This window comes from Phytophthora ramorum (genome assembly GCF_020800215.1).
Source record: "Phytophthora ramorum isolate Pr-102 chromosome Unknown Phyram_PR-102_s0014, whole genome shotgun sequence".
Lineage (NCBI taxonomy): Eukaryota > Oomycota > Peronosporomycetes > Peronosporales > Peronosporaceae > Phytophthora > Phytophthora ramorum.
The window spans coordinates 1498276-1517587 of NW_027150660.1; the positions used below are offsets into that span (position 1 = coordinate 1498276).

The 19312-nt window shown below is 55.7% G+C and overlaps 5 protein-coding genes across 5 annotated transcripts; 2 read left to right on the forward strand and 3 right to left on the reverse strand.

Annotated features, from left to right (window-relative positions):
* Positions 1-892: 892 nt before the first annotated feature.
* Positions 893-1945, forward strand: KRP23_12328 (uncharacterized protein; the record flags this gene model as incomplete). Its single annotated transcript, XM_067882934.1, has 1 exon — positions 893-1945. One exon carries the CDS (start codon positions 893-895, stop codon positions 1943-1945), a length of 1053 nt encoding a protein of 350 aa, XP_067739939.1.
* Positions 1946-2733: 788 nt separating this feature from the next.
* KRP23_12329 (3-methyl-2-oxobutanoate hydroxymethyltransferase 1, mitochondrial) lies at positions 2734-3259 on the reverse strand (the record flags this gene model as incomplete). Its single annotated transcript, XM_067882935.1, has 4 exons — positions 2734-2873; positions 2961-3062; positions 3123-3189; positions 3254-3259. 4 exons carry the CDS (start codon positions 3257-3259, stop codon positions 2734-2736), a joined length of 315 nt encoding a protein of 104 aa, XP_067739940.1.
* Positions 3260-3863: 604 nt separating this feature from the next.
* KRP23_12330 (Sterol 3-beta-glucosyltransferase UGT80A2) lies at positions 3864-8444 on the forward strand (the record flags this gene model as incomplete). Its single annotated transcript, XM_067882937.1, has 1 exon — positions 3864-8444. One exon carries the CDS (start codon positions 3864-3866, stop codon positions 8442-8444), a length of 4581 nt encoding a protein of 1526 aa, XP_067739941.1.
* Positions 8445-8620: 176 nt separating this feature from the next.
* KRP23_12331 (Sterol 3-beta-glucosyltransferase UGT80A2) lies at positions 8621-13223 on the reverse strand (the record flags this gene model as incomplete). Its single annotated transcript, XM_067882938.1, has 2 exons — positions 8621-13036; positions 13116-13223. 2 exons carry the CDS (start codon positions 13221-13223, stop codon positions 8621-8623), a joined length of 4524 nt encoding a protein of 1507 aa, XP_067739942.1.
* A 4896-nt stretch (positions 13224-18119) lies between these two features.
* Positions 18120-18680, reverse strand: KRP23_12332 (uncharacterized protein; the record flags this gene model as incomplete). The annotated part of the gene is made up of 3 exons (XM_067882939.1): positions 18120-18212; positions 18274-18389; positions 18467-18680. 3 exons carry the CDS (start codon positions 18678-18680, stop codon positions 18120-18122), a joined length of 423 nt encoding a protein of 140 aa, XP_067739943.1.
* Positions 18681-19312: the final 632 nt, after the last annotated feature.

Below are 19312 nucleotides of genomic sequence, written 5' to 3' on the forward strand. Positions count from 1 at the left end.
AGGCGGACTTGCAGCACATTGTAGAACTGAAGAAGAGCAGCAGTAAGGGGTCAGCGGCTCTCACGTGCATGTAGCGTGATCAGCAGCGTGACCAGCGACTGGAACACTACGGCGCCGGCCGAGTTGAAGCGTACATTCTGACGCTTGGCCAGCTCGTTCAGCAGCCCGTAGTCCACTCAGGACCCCATGTACGTAGTGAAGATGCTACGCTGGGTCTTGGTCTCGAGTCCCAGCGCTGCCGGCCTTGATGCTAGGGTAGGGACGATAACGTGTATCCATCCTCACGCGTATACTTGACTATGTTCTTGTCGAGCGGACGAATGCACCAGTCCGCTAGCTGATGCTGCTGATGTTGCGCGTCAACTGCAAGAGACGAAAGAGGTTCCACGCCATTTGGCACCAACAGGGAACGTGGCGCTGTTGTTGAGCACATTGGCCAGAAGACGCTGCGTCTTGTGACGCCTCGACCAACGACGGATTGGTGTCGCACACTGCAGCTCCTCGGTCAACGCACTCGTATCCGCGTGTTCCTTGGGCTTGCCAGCAACCACAGAGTCTACCTACACGTCAACGTTCTGCGAGACGTAGGTAAACGCTTCCCCCACGGACCGGGGCTTTGGTCTTTGGTCTCGTCCGCGTATTCGAGCCTGATAAAACGCTTCAAGGTACGCGATCACCGCCATGAACGGATTCAGGACCGTATTGAACGTATGCAGGACCAACTTGTTCCGGTGGAAACGTGGGGCCCGAACCGCCCGAGTTGTTGAAGTTGGTCGTTTGCGGCGGTTTCGAATCATTCCGGTGCTGCTGCACTTTCTCACTCGGCTAGTACATGTAGGCTTTTGCTCATTTCCCAACTGGATCATCGGAGCACAAGTGACTCGACAGGACCATGACGAACAACGCGTACTACTACAAGGCGCAGAGGCAGCAGGTGACCGCGTTCCCGCGCTATAACGAGCTGGCCGCGGAGCTGCGCACGCGCAAGCAGCAAATGGCCGCGTTCTCGCGGTGCAACGAGCTGCTGCGCGCACAGTTGCGCACGAGCAAGCAGCAGGCGACCGCTCTCTCACAGCACAACGAGAAGCTGGCCGCGGAGCTGCAGACGAGCAAACAACAGGTGGCCGCGCTCTCGGAGCACAGCGAGCAAGTGCGCGTGGAGCTTGAAGAGGCCAAGGCCAAGGCCATGCAGCACGAGGAGGAGAACAGGACGCTCCGCATGGAGATCAAGGCGCTGCAGAACAAGGTGGAGACGGCTAGCCAGGAGAACCAAGATCTGGAGGCGCAGCTGACGGTCTCCCCACGCTGCCTCTGCCCTAACGCCTTGGACGAAGACACGGACGACTACGTTGTGCCACCCGTTGACCTCCCTGGCAGCTATCGCGCGCAGGACCTGCAAGGGGGTGAGTTGGTCGGAGGAAGATACGTTCTCTTTACCAACTGGGGGTTCAAGCGCCAGCAGCGGCGCATGCCTCACCTGCGTCCGATTCCGGAGCGTACAGGCGCTGGTGATCATGAAGCGCCTTCGTCGGATGGAACGAAGGAAGCTACGCCTGTGACGTTGATGGAGGTCGTGAGAATGCCTGCGGACGTGCCATCACAGACACCGCGACGCCGTGTCCAGAAGCGGCCGTTCGAGGAGATTAGTGACAGCGACGACATGGGTGATTTCCTACGACAAGTTCGACGAAGGCTGGACTTTTGTCTGGTTGGCGATCATGAATCGCCTTCGTCTGATGGAATGGAGGAAGCTACGCCTGTGAAGTTTGTGGAGGTCGTGGCAGAGGCGCCAGCGCTGACGCAGCAGCACCGTATCCGGAAGTGGCCGTCCGAGGAGATCAGTGACAGCGACTTTCCTACGACTACTTCGACGAAGGCTGGACTCGTGCTTGACGGCTGCTGCGGCAAGGTCATGATCGGCGACAAGCTGGAGTGGTTGGCGTGATGAACTGACCCGCTAGGAGGCGCTCATTTCTGCCTCTTAGCGTGGTCGGCTCTCCGAGGCCTCTCCAGTTTGGCGGGACAGAGACTCATCTCTCTCTGTCGCGCGCAATTATGTGGCTATTGCACGGTGGAGGTTCCTGGGCGTGGAGTGCTGGGGTCTGGTAGGCCTTGCGTGAGGTGCGCCAGCAGGCTCAGCTGATCGGGGCTCATTACCCTCGTTCAAGCTGTAGCTGCTGGCGTGCTGCGCGTGAGGTGCGGGTGTGGTGTGCTTCTGCAGTGGTCGACAGGGACTCATTACTCCCTGTCGACCACTGTGATTGTGCACTCGCTTGCTCTCCTACTTTGCTTCGGCGCTCGCGTCCGAGGCTTTCTACGTCTCATGTGCCTGGAGTTCGCTCGCCGAATGGACGCTGCTGCTTGATGAAGACAAGCTAACTCGGATGAACGACCGACCAAGTTAGCTAGGAACAGCCCCAAGACACGTTTGCAATTTACATGTATGCATTCGCGATGACAAAACGTAGTGGTAGTTATTTAATTCACTTGCTTCCCAAAAAGTGTTGCCTTTGCTTGGATTCGGTTCTTGTCTGATTCAAGGCTGCGATAGCATCCAGGCTGCCTCGAACGGGCTCAAAACGCTGGTGACAAACAGTGTTTGTGCTCCGAGTCGGTGGTTGTCGGAGCTGGTAAGGGCGATGTAGACGATGGTTTTCGTTGGGGCAGGAGCTGGAGTGCCGCAATAGTCATTCGCACTCTCGGTCGCGGCGTTGGTAGACGTCTGCTGGGGCTTCATCTGGGCCTTCGTCTGCGCGTCGACGCAGTAGTTCGAGTCCATGTACACGCTCCGTAGTGGTAGTGAGCGCACTGCAGCACAAGATCCGCCTTCTGCACAGCGAGCGCGTCTTCGATGAACCTTCGAGCCTGGATAGCTATGCGGCAGAACACAAGTCGCCATGCTGCACGTTAGTGACCTCACTTAGTCGAAAAGGAACGCGAAGATAAGATGACAGCATTACATGTGCAGCCTTGAGCACGGAGTCCTTCCAGGACACTAGTGTGCTGAGAGCGAAGGCCGATGTGCCCGGTCACAGCAATTCCACCATCAATGATGGTCTTGACTACAACAAGCAGTATTAATACAAATAACTCCGTTAGTTGCAGCTTCAGTGCAAGCATACTGTTGTCCTTATTCGTTTTTGGGCGTTCCTTGTCTCCCTCGACCTTCACACTATCGGCACCTCCTTCCTGTTGCACCACGTCACTTCCATCAATATCGCGTCACCTGATCCAAGTCAATATAAAAGCATACCTTCATTAAGCGCTGAGCGAGATACTTGTGGAATCAAACGTTCACGTCCAGCCCCACCAAGAGACTGGGCAGCAGCTCGGCCACGTCCTTGGGCGTCTTCTCCTGCGCAGTCGCTGTAACTCACTGACATCGCTCAGCTGCAGCACACAACCGTCAGTCTACTTCTCTCCATCCAACCCAGTGGCGCTACTCACCGGCGGGTTCATGTCCAGCAGTCGGCAGAGGCATGAGGTTCTGAGCCTGGGGTTTCCACGATCCCCTCGAGCGTCAGCTGCCCCTGTAGCAGCAGCACATTGCCGGTAGCCAGCAGCATTCACGGCCCCTTGGTGGTCTGGCATACGCAGCGCACGGGCCTCCCAAGGAACTGGCGTACGCTTCGCCCATGATGGCGTTCTGATTATAACAGGATTCTCAGATTGAGGACTAGATATGTAGTTTACATGCTGTATTTAACACATATCGAGCATGTGATTGGTGAATGCTCTAGCTTCGACATCAAGGAAAAGCACCAGACCGCCAAAACTAACGCCAAAACTAAATGCAGGTGACGGTTGCACGTTAGTTTCCGCCTTGCAGGGCAAGCGGAGCCCACACAGTCGCGTTCGTACTGATGCACCGCAGCCCTCCCCAAGCGACTCGCACTAGCCTGTCTACCGCCATCGAGTCGCTCGTGGGGCCCGAGCTTGATGGGATCCACGCTGCTGCAATCGCTCTCCACGACCCTGACGGCCACATCCAATTGGAATTCGCAGCGGAAGACGCCATCGACCTGCAGACGCCTCGACCCAACGCTCTTCGAGATGAAATGCAGCCACCAGGCTCACCAAGACTCGAGCGAGAGATAACGAGCAGGAAGTCAACAGCTGACGACTCCGATGAGCTCTTGTCGATGCCGCCGCTGATGAGCATTTGCATCCTCATTGTGGGCACTCACGGTGACGTTCAGCCGTTCGTGGCGATTGCTCTGAGATTGCAGGAGGACGGACACCGAGTGCGCTTAGCTACCCATGCAGTGTACAGAGATTTCGTTGAAAAGCACGGAATCGAGTTCTACCCGCTTGGCGGTGATCCGAAAGAGCTGGCTGCGTACATGGTCAAAACGGGCGGCAACCTCATCCCCACCAATATAAAGACACTTACTGAGGACATGCCGCGCAACATGCAGATGATCAACGAAATTGTGCTCTCCACGTGGCCAGCTGTATCGAAAGCAGATCCGGACGGCGGAGGTGCCGGGATTCCAGGTCCCCCGTTTCGGGCACAAGCCATTATCGCCAACCCTGTTTCGTATGGGCACGTTCACGTTGCAGAACGGCTTGGCGTGCCGCTCCACATCATGTTCCCGCAGCCTTGGGTGCCTACGATGGCGTTTCCTCATCCCTTGTCCAATCTAGCATACACGGGTAGATGGCAGAAGAGAAACTACCTGTCGTACAAATTGGTTGATATGATCATGTGGCAGGGCACCGAAGGGGTCATCAACGAGTTCCGTACCGAGGTGTTGAAGCTTCATCCCATCCGCAATGGCGACTCAGGGTCTGAATTGCTCTTGGACTTGGCCATTCCACACTCGTTCATGTGGAGTCCCAGGCTTGTGCCGAAGCCTTCAGACTGGGGAGGCCTGTACGACGTCATCGGCACCGTTACACTGAAGGGGACCGCTTCGAGATATTCTCCAACGCCAGAACTTCAAGCATTTCTTGGTAGTGATGGAGGGCCCATCTTCGTTGGATTCGGTTCGATGGTGCTAGCCGATCCGCTGGCGACCACAAAGATGATCATTGACGCTGCCAAGCAAGCCAACGTGCGCGTGTTGATCCAATCGAGCTGGAGCGATATGGCTGGTGACCTCAAAATCCCTGACAACGTCTTCTTCTTAGGTAGTTGCCCCCACGACTGGCTTATGCCCCGAGTTTCTGCCGTTATTCATCACGGTGGTGCCGGCACCACTGCAGCTGGGCTTCTCGCTGGAAAACCAACATTCGTCGTACCGTTTTTCGGAGACCAACCCTTCTGGGGTCAGGCTGTTGTGAGTGCTCGGGTGGGTGTAGCACCTTGCCCTATCGCACAACTTACAACCGAGGTGCTACGCAAGGCCTTCGTTGATCTTGCAAGCCCAGAACTGCGCAAGCGAGCTGAAGCGCTGAGGGACCTCATGCAGGAAGAAGATGGCGCTGGGGAGGCCGTTCGCAGTTTCTACCACCATCTTCCGAAGCAAGACATGTGGTGCGACTTGGATCACCAACGTATCGCCGCTCAGTGGAGCGTGCATGACAGAATAAAGCTCTGTGACCGCTGCGCTTTTGTCGTGCGAGAACGTCCGGAGAACCAAAAGAAAAAGTTCGTGCGCTACAGTTGCGTTGATTACTCCGCTCGTGGCCCCAGCTCGCTGCTGACGGGCGTGGCTACAGGTGCCGTCGTCTTCGCTAACGAGTTGACTGGTGCTTTCGCTGGCGTCTTGCTGCAGCCCGCGAAAGGATTGATTTATGGTGGAGTTGTCGGTGCTGTCAAAGGTGCAGTGGTGGGCGTGTACTATCTGATCGTACGACCAGTTCATGGCGCTGTGCTTTTCGCCGACCGCGCAGCAGCAGGACGAACGAACGCGAAGCGGGAAGAGGGTCACCGCAAGCGCAACAACATCTTCGACCGCCATATCATGGCAGCGCTGGGGGTGCAGAACGGTCTCGCTGATACTTTCTGCCTCGCGGCTGGTCCGAACGCTGTCGATACCGTCATATTCGCGCGTAGGAAAGACCGCAAGAAGATGTTGCGGCGGATGCGGCCATCTACTAAGCACCGGTATTGCACCCGCTACGAGGCTAATGTGCAGGTCCGTCAAGCGGAGAAGATTGCAGCTTACAGCGAGGGATTAATCTTCCCTGTCAGCGACAATTATCAAGTGTCGAGTCCGCTAAGACCACCGAAGGCGCCTTCTGCAGCAGTGCAACCGCTTCTTCGCCATGGAAATGGCAGCAGCAACAGTATTACGATGCCAGGCATACCGGTAGGTGGTACCTGCAATGATACCGTCAGTCCTAGAACGCGAACGGGGTCATCACCTCTTGCTCTTTGCTCAACTCGGTTGACGTCTGCAGGAACTGTCAAAATGACACTGAGCATTCCGAGTGAGTCGGCGAACGCAGTAGAGTACCCAGTCATCGCTGAATGGGAGGCGTACGCATCTTATCAAGACGGAAATTCGGAGAAGGACAACCAAATGCAGCTACGTTTCAAAACGAAGAGACCAAAGCCACCAAACCCACGAATACCGCGCATGAATATCTGCCTCGGTGCCATCGGTACGTGGGATAATGGCGTGAAGCAATTCGTCGCTATTGCCATCAAGCTTAAGGAGCAGGGGCATCGAGTGCGGGTTGCTGCCAACGAGCGTTTTCGTACTGAAATTATGCTCCGCGGCCTTGAATTTTATCCTCTTGTGGGGGCCCCAGAGAGTATCCAAGATTTCGCCAAACTAGTCTACGAGAGTCAAATTGCTGTGCGGTCCGCACTGCCAGGTCGCCTCGGTACAGGAGCTATTCAAGCGTTCAAGGAGCTAATTTATTCACTCTGGCCGGCTGCGTACGGCTCAGACCCTCATGGCGGCGGCACCAATATTTCTGGAGAACACTTTCGGGCAGATTCGCTCCTGTGGCACCCACTGCTGCTTGGCCACGTGCATGTAGCGGAACGATTGGGTATTCCACTGCAATGTGTCAGCCTGGAGCCCCTCTCGCCGACCTACTTTTTCCCTCATCCCTTGAGCTCGATAACGGGTCTTGAGCCGACAGTTATGACGTTGTGCCAAACCAACTTTTTGAGCTATGGAATTGCCGATGCTGCAGTGTGGTACGGAGGTGTGGCTCATGTGCTGACCCAGTTTCGAGCCTTCATTGGTCTCAAAACGCGCTGCGATCTGCCGGACCCCCTCGTTCAGTGGGAAGTCCCTCACATCTACCTTTGGAACCCTGCACTGCTACCAAGGCCGCTCGACTGGGGAACCGAGTTTTCCGTCGCTGGACACGTATCGCTGGGCCCCACCGCTGGTCTTAGTCGAAGAAAGGGCAAAAAACGTGAGAAAGAGATCAACCATTTCAAGTGGCCAAGGACGCTTACCGAGTTCGCATTTCAGACACCAGCCCTACCTGTCATTTACTTTGGCGTCTCCACACGGACCATGCTGTGTCACGAACTCGACGAGCTGCTTCAAAAGATTGACGCTGCAGCCGCTGCTCTAGAGCACCAGGTGCACATTATCTTCCAAACCCGAGAGGTCAGCGGCAAGCATCGAGAGCTCTATGAGTCTGTAAACGTGCTCCAGATCCCCAGCGACCTACCGTATGCACGCCTCTTTCAAGAGCCCGCCGTGGTTGCAACAATCCACTGGGGAGAGCCTGATATTATTGCTGAAGGCCTTTCCGCTGGTAAACCTGCTGGTATCTGCGGCACCCATTCATCGCAACATTTCATGTCCTGCGTGTGTGAACAAGCCCGGGTGGGTTTGCCATTGATCGACTGGAGAGCGTGCAGTGTGGAGTCGCTGATGTCAAACTTCACTGAGCTTCTGAAATCGAACCTACGCGAGAATGCCCAAAAGATAGCAACGACATTTGATCCTGACCAACCAGTCTGCGCCGCAGTCAAGGCTTTCTACGACAATCTGCCGCTGGAGGCGATGCGTTGTGATGTTGATGCGAGCAAGCTGGCTCGGGTGTACGACCCACGTCACAATCTGAAGTTGTCGCTCCAGGCCTATGTGGCTATCCGCGATAAGATCAAGGTGTTCGTGCCGTACAAACCCCTCCGCTTTGGTGGGAATCGCCCTCCGACATTTTCCATCCGTGGCAACCTAAAAGAACCCCCGCGAGATGTCAAACCAGCTCGTCAATACGATGGCGTCCCCCTAGCGTTGGACTTGCTCGAATCTCAAGATCGTGGTCTAAGCTGGAGGTCATTGAGCTGCTCCTCGATGATGTCCAACCCTGCAAGTCTAGTAGTCACGCAGGAGCAAATCGAGATGTTCTGGTCTTCGGCGGAGGACGAAGCTGCTGTACGGAAGGCCACCAACGTGGCCTACGAACGGCTTGTCAAGAAACCACAGCCCCGGAACAAGCGCGAAGCAGTGCTGCGCTTCTTCGGCTTCAAGAAGGCAGCACAGCGTCGTGAAGCGGAACTGCTAGCATCGGTAGAGTAGCTGCCATCGTCTTCCTCTCGCATTCTGGAAGCAATCAGCAGTTTCTAACTCGAGGAGTTGAAGGTAACGGACTAAACGTAAATCTATTCCAAATGGGTTGAATCCATCGCGCTGGGATGGAGTCATCGCATACGTCGCTCCAACGTCGGCAAATGCTGCCCGCACTGTGTCCGTGGCTAAAGTACAACTGAAGAGACTGAGGAGGACGAAGAACCGTTGGCGAACTTACGCCCCATAAGCAAGTTCTCGTACTTGCTGTTGATCTCTAAGGTGCTCTTTGCCTGCTCCTCCGGTGAGCTCCAGAATTTCGGCATTTCTACCACATTCAGAGCCATGGACTGAGCGCGTGATAATTCCATGTTCCGTTTACGCGGAGCACCACCATTTTTTTTGGATATTGCTGACTCGAGAGACCCCCCAGACGTCGAAGACGAATTCAGCAAAGCTCTTTGGTGGTCTGCTTTGGCTGCCAGTTCTTCACTCACAGGATCATACGTGTACAATACTCGAGGGTTGTGCTTCTTAAGGTTGCCGGACGAAGACGAGTGAAGCAGCTCTGTCTCCAGCTCGCGTAGCGAGAACCGCGGTGGGTGGTGCTGCGAATACTTGAGCGGCTTGTACTTTAGGTCGCTTGAACTACCTTTGTCGTTCGTTATCTGGTGCACCACTAGTCGCGCCTCGTAAGATAGTTTCATTTCGTGGATTGAGTCGTACACACGAGCAATTCGCGCCGGGTCCAAATCGCAAGTCATGCCTGCTAGTGGTAAATTGCCGTAGAATGCGGACACAGCAGTTTCGATAGCATTCGATGAGGAAAACTTCGGAGCTAGACGCTTGGCGCAGTGTGCAAGCTTGGGGTCTAGTAGCACACGGAAAACATGAACGAGGTTGGAAGGTGTTAGCGCATCGATCTCCAAAGGCTCCACGCCCGCTCCAGTAAGAACCAGCGCTTGACCCCACATGCGCTGCGTAATGTTACGAGGAACCACGCACGCGGGCTTCTCAGCTGCCAAACACGTTGATGTAATTGAGAGGTCTCCCCAGTGCACCGTTGCATACACGTGCGGAAGAATACGCTTTACTGGGAAATTCTGGTCAATCTCAAACACCATATCGTTGCCACCCACAAAGAACGCAGCGTCATCGTTGCTGTTTTCGTAGCCCTGGAATACAACACGCACGTTCGCTTTCCGGGCTGCCTTTTCCAGAGTACTGACGAGATCTTGTACGCGACGTGGATCCCAGTCGCCACACTGGAAACCAAAGTAGATAAGCGGTGTACCAGCATTCCCTGCAAACGATTTTAACTCTTGCTCAATGACAGCAAGTTCGGAATCGTCACGCCGGTTCTCCTCCAGTTCCACGTAACCCGCAATCGTAATTTCGCACCCCCAATCGTGAGGCTTCGGAAGAAGCGATGAGTTCCATAGGTATGTATGTGGAATGCGCCATTCAGCGAGCAGGTTGTTGGCGACGCTCTTGCCTGCGAGTCCTAAGAAATACCTAAATTCGTCCAGGACGTCTCGCATGCCGTTCCACAAGACATTGTTGATCACATCATACGATGCGGCGTTCGTGGGTGCGTAGCGGTACGGTCTGTGTAGCTTCATGTTCGAGCTAATGAGGTGTGGGAATGCTTGAGTGTGAGACTGCGGGTTATAACTCATGCAATGCAGAGGCACACCTAGACGCTCGGCCACGATGGTCTGTCCGAACAAGTACGGGTGTGCGATGATAGCATCGGCGCGGAAGGCCTTGCCGGGCAGCAGTGGGTCAACTTCCACACATGCTGGCCAGAGCGAAAACACAAGCTCGCGCAGATCATCCACTTCTGGAAACGACTCACGTCGGTGGCTCAACTTTGTGTGCGCGAAATTGAGAAGTCTGGATTTGTGACGCGGCTCATCTTTGGTTCGCTGGTTTAGGTACTGCAAGAAGTTCCCAGTAGTAATTGCACTACCTCCAAGCGGAAAGAAATCAAGGCCAGCACTTACAATACGATCGCGGTGGCCACTATTCGTAGCGATCCTCACACAGTGACCGTCAGCTTTAAGCCGCAGTCCGATTGCGACGTACTGCTGCACGCTTTCCTCCCAACTCCCTGTTGTCATCATACAGATGTTCATCTTCGGAAGTGGCTTACAGCTCAGACTTTCCAGTCGCTGTTTATGGGCTGCTTCTTCTTTGCGAGCCTCATCTTCCATTTCCTGAACTTCGTGCTCGAGCAGTGCCTCGCCAACCTTTCCACCATCGCCAAATGTGATCTCAAACGAGTCGCTACCGTTGAACGTGGCACTTTCCACATTAACAACCACAGCTGCAGTTTCCTCTGAGCTCTCCGTTGACGCTAAGGTAGACACGCTACTCTTTGATAGCTTAAACGACTTCTTGTGTAGCTTGCGCTCCTTTACCAATGCGTTGAATCGCCCTTCGAGCTTGCTCTTTTCGTCCGGTGTCAGCTGAATGGAAATTTGAGTAGCCAGCGAATTTTCAGCGTCCACTAATTCATCTGCACTCATCGACCCGTTGTGTACATGGTTGCGGGTCTTAATGCCTATAGCATTCAGGAACTTTTTGTTGTCTGCGATAAGTGAACCCTTCCTTTTATCATCATCGCCGCGGATGTTGTTATATGCTCCAGTTGCAAGATGATCAGCAAACACTACCGTACCAACCAAGGGGCTGATCATCAATCCTCCAAGACCTTTCACAAGCCCAATCACAGCGCCCTTGGCACCTTCCTCACGATATCCTTGCGCGGGTTTTACGATTACATCCTTAAACCCAGATCCGAACACGTGAGCAAACGCACCAACTCCAGCCGATGCCCCTTCAAGAACATTGTCCGGGCCACGCGCCGAATAATCCACGAAACTGTACTCTACGATATCCCCCGGCGAATTTTCAGGACGTGCGGTCACTACACACTCACACTCGTCACACAAGCGAATCTTGTCCTTTTGGCTCCACATGGTAGCAGCTCGTCCACAATCCAAGTCGCAGCGCATGTAATGCAGAGGCAGATTGCGGTAAAAACTTCTTACAGCCTCACCGGCACCGTCTTCTTTCTGCATGAGATCGCGCATTGCAATCGCACGGGCACGAAGTTGCGGGCTCTCCAGTGCTTCAAACGCAACTCGAAGTTTCTCTGTTGTCAGCTGGGAGATTGGGCAAGGTTCCACACCGACACCAGCATCCACGGCAGCCCGGCCCCAGAACGGCTGATCTCCAAAGAACGGTACGATGAAAGTCGGCTTGCCAGCAAGCAGTCCCGCCGCTGTAGTGCCTGCTCCGCCATGGTGAACCACCGCTGACACGCGCGGCATAAGCCAATCGTGTGGACAACTTCCAAGGAAGAAAATATTGTCTGGGATGACGAGATCTCCTGCCATGTCGCTCCAGCTTGACTGAATCAACACCCGCACACGCGCTTGCTCTGCAGCGTCAATGATCATTTTGGTAACCCCCCTCGGATCTTGGAGAACCATAGACCCGAAGCCCACAAAAATTGGCCCGTTATCCGTGCCGAGGAAAGCGTCGAGCTCTGGTGATGGTGTGTACGAGGAACTTGGTCCTTCCAACGTGACTGTTCCAATGACATCGTAGATCTTGCCCCAGTCATTCGGCTTCGGCACAAGTCGAGGGCTCCACATGAAAGCGTGGGGAATCGCAAGGTCCAGCAGAATGTCTCGACCGCCGTCACCTTTGCGGATCTTGCGCAGTTTAAGCTTTTGCCTGCGGAACGCGTTCACCATTCCTTCTGTACCCTGCCACATTAGCAGGTCAACCATCTTGTACGACATGAAATTCACCTTCTTGGGCTTTCCTGTGTATGGCATGTTGGACAGCGGGTGCGGGAACGCCGTCGTGGGCACCCACGGCTGAGGGAACATGATGTGCAGCGGCACACCGAGTTTCTCAGCCACATGGATATGGCCATACGTAACAGGGTTCGAGATGATAGCCTGCGCCCGGAAAGGTTTGCCTGGGATGCCGGGGCCTCCCCCATCAGGGTCCACTTCCGACACCGCTGGCCACGTTGAGTTCAGGATCTCCTCAATCATCTGCATGTTGCGCGGCACGTCCTTCTGAATGGCTTCCAAGTTGAGGGGGATGAGGTGGCCGCCCGTCTTGACCATGTACGCCGACAGCTCCTTGGGGTCTCCTGCCAGCGGGTAGAACTCAACTCCATGGCTCATGACAAACTCTCGATACACTGCGTGGGTCGCAAGACGCACCCGATGGCCGTCGTGGAGGAGTCTCTTGGCGATGGCAACGAAAGGCTGTACGTCTCCGTGGGTGCCGACGATCATGATACAGATGGTCATGATGGGGGCGTCGTAGTCCGCTCTGCTGCTCTGTCGCGTGGAGCGCACCGACTCCTCCTCGCGCTGCTTAGCCTGCTCTTGCAGCTGAGAAATGTCGTATACGTCGTCGTCCTCGTCAAAGTCCATGTGGATGTGGCCGTCGCGGTCGAACGCCGCTGCGGCCTGCACCACATCCGCGAAGGACGTCAGCTTGCTGGCCCCGATGGACTGACGCCTCTCGTCCGCGATCGCCTGCACAGCACGCACGAGCGCTTCCTTCCATCGCTACGGAAACAGCATGGGTACATTATTAGTCAGAACGACCATCACTCCAGTGGGGGGGGGGGGGGGGGGGCAGCTTTACCTGGGGCTTCTGATGCTGCTGCGTCTGAGGCGCCTCCTCCTGCTCTCCCGCTGCCTGCTGCGTCTCCGTCGACGTTTTAAGCGTCTCCTCCTCCTGTGCGGCCTCCATACTGTCGCCGACTGCGCCGCTTACGTCGCTTTGCTATGCTGTCTACGAAGCAGAATGCGGAATGTGAGTACCGCACTTTCACTGGGCAATCCAGTCGCCCGTGACATTTATATGAGGAATGCTTTAGTTTAGGAAGTACTTCGTTTTTCTATGGAGATGATATCTGATTTTGTATACCCTGGCATAGCCGATATGGGATGGGTACAGGCGTGACTATCTGAGATGGAGACAGCAATCGCCAAGACCCATGCGCGGTTGTAAACGCGCTGCTGAGAAGGGCTCAAGGTGTTCATGGCGTCGTTGCCTCCGCTTCGCTTGTGCGTGACGCCGTTGCCACAGCCTAAACCTAAAGACGGACGGAATCAACCATGTATTACGCGCTATGTTGGACCTTGCTGCGAGCGTGAACACATGCTGAGTGGGGCCGTCGGTAGCGGTTGGCCACGGAATGTCTTGCGGCTTGTCGTCGAGGGGGGGCTTGATGCTCTCTTTTTCTCCCTCTCTTGGATGCTCTGAACGGCTTTGATAGCTTGGTACACCGGGATTCCACACCGTTCCACCGGTCCAGTCGAATCTTCGCTTCACCTCTCGCAACAGTTTTATCTGACGAGTGCAACCGAGGTGGCAGGTACACACACGACCAAGGGGCAGTTGATCCAGTCAATATTGTCCCCGACCCCAATGCGCTTCAAGTACGACGAGCACCCGGAGGTGCTGATCTCACTATGCTGTGGTCGCGGCTGAGTGATTGTTCCCGGCGACTGCAAGTGCGTGATCGATCGCCTTGCGACGGGTGGATGCTGCGTGCTCGATCTGTCGTACTACGGCCTCGTTGAGTCGGTGCTTCCCCTGTTCCAGTACTACCACACCGTCATATGTCCCAGTGGTGCTGGATCCGCTCGGACGGCTTCACGCGTGCTAGGAGCTCAAGAACACGCGTCCGACCTCCAGTGTGATGGGATTTTCTACTCTGTTGTCCACCTTCGGACAGGGAAGTATCAACCTCATCTACCCCTGTGCTGTGGTGCTCACATGCCCACCCGATGATGCTGATGTGGCCAAGTGGTGGCTGCTCTAGGGCAAGCACGTGGCGACGATGCGTATCTTGTCGATCATCTTCCAGCAGCCACCGTGGCGTGGACGTTCAGCTTCATTTACCATCAACCAATCTGGCTCAACTACCTGTTGATGGCGTTCTTTGTGATGGCTCTCGGAAAACTGAGTGCGCTCACCGATCAGTTTCGCATTTCAAGCAGCACGGACGTTGTGAACTTGCCGGACGTCCTCGTGAGCCTCCGTTTCAAGTGCTTCGGTATTATGCTGCGCAACCTATTTACAAGCACCCTATTCGAGCACTTCATGGTGCTCGGTCCTGTACGGTCGCACTGGGGACGGTGCTCGTAGACAATAGTGGAAACTACTTTGTTCGACGGCGAAGGGAAGGGGATTGGGCACAAGCACGCAGGCCACTTGGTGTGGCGACGGGTTTCTCCGCCCGCTGCTGATTTGGAGAAACTTCGACGGTATAGTTGGTAGCGCACCAGTAGCTAAGACGATTCAATGGAACAAGGCGACCTTAGCAAGACGCAAGCAAGTCTATACTTACGCAGCTAAAGCTACACATACAAAACGAATAAAGTGCAAACTTGTCTTCAGGCTGGTCCAATCATCAGAGTACCCACACGACTCAATGAAACAAGGCAACCTTGGCAGCACAAAAGCAATTATACATTCTTACGCAGCTAAAGCTACACATACAACTCGCGAACTTGTCTTCGGACAGGTCTTAGCAAGCGCGGTCGGTCGTTCATCCGAGTTAGCTTGTCTTCATCAAGCAGCAGTCGAGCGAACTCCAGGCACATGAGACGTAGAAAGCCTCGGACGCGAGCGCCGAAGCAAAGTAGGAGAGCAAGCGAGTGCACAATCACAGTGGTCGACAGGGAGTAATGAGTCCCTGTCAACCACTGCAGAAGCACACCACACCCGCACCTCACGCGCAGCACGCCAGCAGCTACAGCTTGAACGAGGGTAATGAGCCCCGATCAGCTGAGCCTGCTGGCGCACCTCACGCAAGGCCTACCAGACCCCAGCACTCCACGCCCAGGAACCTTCCACGAGAGATCAGCCACGACAGAGAGAAATGGGTCTCTGCTCGCCAAACTCGGCTTGTGGTGCCGCTTGATGTCGGAGTTGCTTGGAACCGCGGGAGAAATGAGCCCCGTGTCGCGCGGAATGGCCACGATACGAGGCAGAGATGAATGCCCATACCGTACCGATTCACCGTGCCAACCGTTCCATCAACTTGTCGACAATCATGATCTTCTACACCGCAGCATTCCAGGCACAGCTTTCGTCAAAGACGACTAAGCTGCCGATCGCGGAGACATCTCGGGCGACGACGACGTGGACGATGTCTCTGCAGACGAAGGCCCGACCGCTGGTTCTTGTACTGCTCCCACCTAGACGTCGCCTTTGACGGAACATTCTTGATCTCCTTGGGCTTCGTCAACTCCTGCTTTCGGCCAGGGCGCTGCAGCGTTTGCGCTGGCACCTTCAGCAACATTGCAGACGTCGCCGTCGTCTTTGCCGCGGCCTTGGAGCTCACCGTGGACGGACTGCCACAGCTGCTGCTCTTCTCACGCAACTTTGGCCTCTGCTCCTGCTGCGTCGGTGCCGACACCTCCACAGGTTTGGTGAGCCGCCTCTCCTTGACCGGGTTCGTCGTGACCAGAGCCGTCTTCACGCCTTTCTCCAGCGCCGTGCGAAGCGTCCGCCGCAGCTCCTGGTGCTTCATGGCTTTGGCCTTGGCTGCGGCGAGCTGCTTCATGTGTAGCTCTGTGGCCTCCTTGCTGGACCGGCGGAAGCTGTCGAAGTCGTCGTCTTTCTGCTGGATCGTGCTTCGGAGCGACGCAACCTCGCTCTTGGACGTTGTCTTGAGCGTCACAATCTCGCTCTCGAGCGCCGCAACCTTGTCCATCAGCGCTTGCTCCCGCTCCTTGGCCAGCTTGTGCGCCTCAGCGAGCTTGCGCTCCTGCTCGACCTCCAGCTCAGCCACCTTGGCCACCGGCCACTGGGTCTGGCCATACTCCTGCGCCAGATACGCCATGTACTCCTCCTCCAGAACCTTCCTCTCCACCTCCTTCACGAGCGACGCGCACGCGGCCTTCCACTGAGAGTGCTCGGCTTGGAGCTCCTTGTGCTGGGCCTGTAGCTTGTTGTTCTGCATCATCCAAAGCCAGGTGTCGCCCTCCAGATCGTTGCGCTCGTCTCGAAGCTCTGCGTGTTCCTCCTCAAGCTTCGAGTACTTGGTCTTCATCTCTTCGTGCTCGGCCTCTAGCAGCGCGTGCTTGGTCTTGATCTGCGAGTGCTCGTCCTCCAGCAGCGAGTGCGTCTTCTCCAGTAGCGAGTGCTTCTTCTCGATCTGCGCCAACGCCTTGCGGTAGTAAATCTCGGTCACCATGATCTTTTCGGGCTTGACTTGCTTGGCTTGCTTGGTTCGGCTCCAGTTATGGAATGAGCAAAACCCCACAGTGCCAAACCCGAGCGAGAAAGTGCAGCATTCTCACCCCAGGAATGAGTCGCGAGTTGAGAAAGTGGCGCGTCCGACGTGGTCATCAACTTCAAAACATTCGGGCGCTCCGGGCCCCACATTTCCACTGGGACAAGTTGCTCCTGCACAAGATCAACACGGTCCTGCTGCAGGTAGCCGAGATCAAGATGGTGTGTGTCACCTCCGAGGGCTCCGAGCTCTGAGGAGGTCGTGCGAGGCCTTTGCACGGAACCCGTTCAGGGCGGTGCGTCAACGCACCCGTCTCCGCGTGCTCTTTGGGCTCGCTCTGTCCGAACAGCAGCCACAGACTCCACCCACACGCCGTTCTGCAAGACGTAGACGAAATGCTTCCTCGATGGACCCGCACTTCGGGTCTTTGATCTCGTCCACGTACACCGTTGGTCGAGGCGTCATAAGACAGCAGCGTCGTCTGGACACGGCTAATGTGCGCAGCAACAGCAACAACGCCACGGTCCCTGCTGGTGCCGACTGGTACAGGCTCATGCTGCCGTTGGTCCACCTCCACGACTGCCAGTGATCATCTACCTGGCGTTCTTCGTGATGCTTGGAGGCTGGGCAGTTTACAAATCTCCCGGCGTGCGGCTCGGGGGCGTGTTTGGTGCATCAGACGAGTTCTTCCAAAGGCCAAGCGGCCATGTCCATGCACATTTGTGCCGAAAGAGAGCCAACACACTGTTTGGTGCAAGGCGAAAGAGCGAGCACCACAGCTACAGCTTGTACATGGGGCTTACGAGCTTCGGTGTTACCACTTGACGTTCGTGCGGGCCATGAGCTCATTTGCGCTGCGATTGCCGCCCCCCTGTGTCTTGAGAGGGGGAATTCAACCTTTTCGGGTTTCACACATGCAGTTCATCCCGTTCTTGATGTTGATGGCGTCCCGCGGCTTCGCTCCCTGGGTGGCTGTCCCGCAGGCGCAGTTCTGGATCCTGCCTCCGATGATCCTTTAGAAACGCTATCGGATGACTCAAATGTGCAGCTTCCGAAGGAGGCGGTGGCGATTTTCAGGAAGAAGCCGAACTCGTTTTCCAAAGAGGCAATGGGAATGTACGTGTTTGTGAACGTGCAAGAGATTTCCAAGTTCGAGTGGCATCTGTTCACCGTCTCATTGGCGCTGGAAGGCAAGTTCCTGAGTCTTCACATCCAGAAAGCAGGTGATTGGGCTGGTGCGGTCTACAACCACCTCGAACTGCTACAGACGCAACACGAAGCCTCGCGAGTGGAAGACCAAGGAAGTCCAATGACTGCTCCATACCCGACCCCCCCCCCAGCAACTCGTATTCTGCAACCAAAATCCGCGCGTGATCCGCGGCATCCGCGACTTTGCCTCATGTTTGACAGCACCACTCGAACTGCAGTTCGTTCGGCCCGATGCTGCTGCTAGCGGCGACGATTCGTACCAGACACGGCAGCATGACACCCTGCGGACAGTTTCCAGACAAACAACGGACAGCACGCATCGGGTCCGGCAACGAGACGCACGCTTCCCATGCACAGACAAAGCGTACAGACAAAGCCGTACGAGTCGAACAGAGTCTCCTGACGCCCCAACGTCGGACGGTAGAAGAAATTGCCGTAGTCGATGAACAGCGCGTCGCCTGGCGCAATGGGGCGGATCGCAGTCATCCACAGCGTCGAGTTGAATGTCGTAAAGCTGTAGTTGGGTGCTTCATACGGCACACCGATAGGAACTGGCCTGAACCTCCGACGTTCTCGAGCTCGTGCGAGTTGATGTTCAACACGCCGATGAGCGCAGCCATCTGCTGGTCCGAGAAGCCTGTGGGGAAGAGGTCCGGTAGTTGCCGACGCGCTGGATGCACTGCCCGCTGTTGGCCAGCCCAAGTGAGTCCCAGCACCTCGTCCAGCGCGTGGGTGTTGCGCTCGTACATGGCGAGACACTTGAGGACGCAGCGCACGCACGATCCAACCGTTTGATGCCGTCAATGGTCTTCATGATACTCCCGACCACGCGCGGCTGCAGGGCAATGTGGGCGTCCTAAGCGAGTATATGGTCTTAGGCGCGCCCGTGTACTCGCAATGGCAGCGATGGTAGATCTCGTGAGTGACATCGACTGCTCCAGACGGCAGACGGCAGACGGCAGACGACGAAGAAAGTTATAGATTTTTGACCTGGAACCGCAATTCTGGAATTGACAGAAGCAAATGTCCCAGAGTTGTGAACAGATACGATACCCTCTTCGCGGGACTTTGATTCCTTACAAAGCGTGCTGCGAGGTGAAAAACCATCTTGCAGTGGGATCAGGACGTCGTTGCTGCCGTGGCAGCACACAGCTGAAAACAACGACAGCCAGAACGAGCATGAAGTTCACTCATCGTGTGGGCCCTCACGTCCATGTGGTGGCGCTCCAAGACCGCATTTACCACTTCTTCTGCCTGCTTGATAGGTGCGAGTTCATCTGCATGTCGAAGCGCAACGACGCGCAGGTGTTGCTCGCAGACCGTCGAACTTTGTCGCCAAGGTCGCCAAGGACAAACCGAGCGTCTGCCGTACGACGGTGCC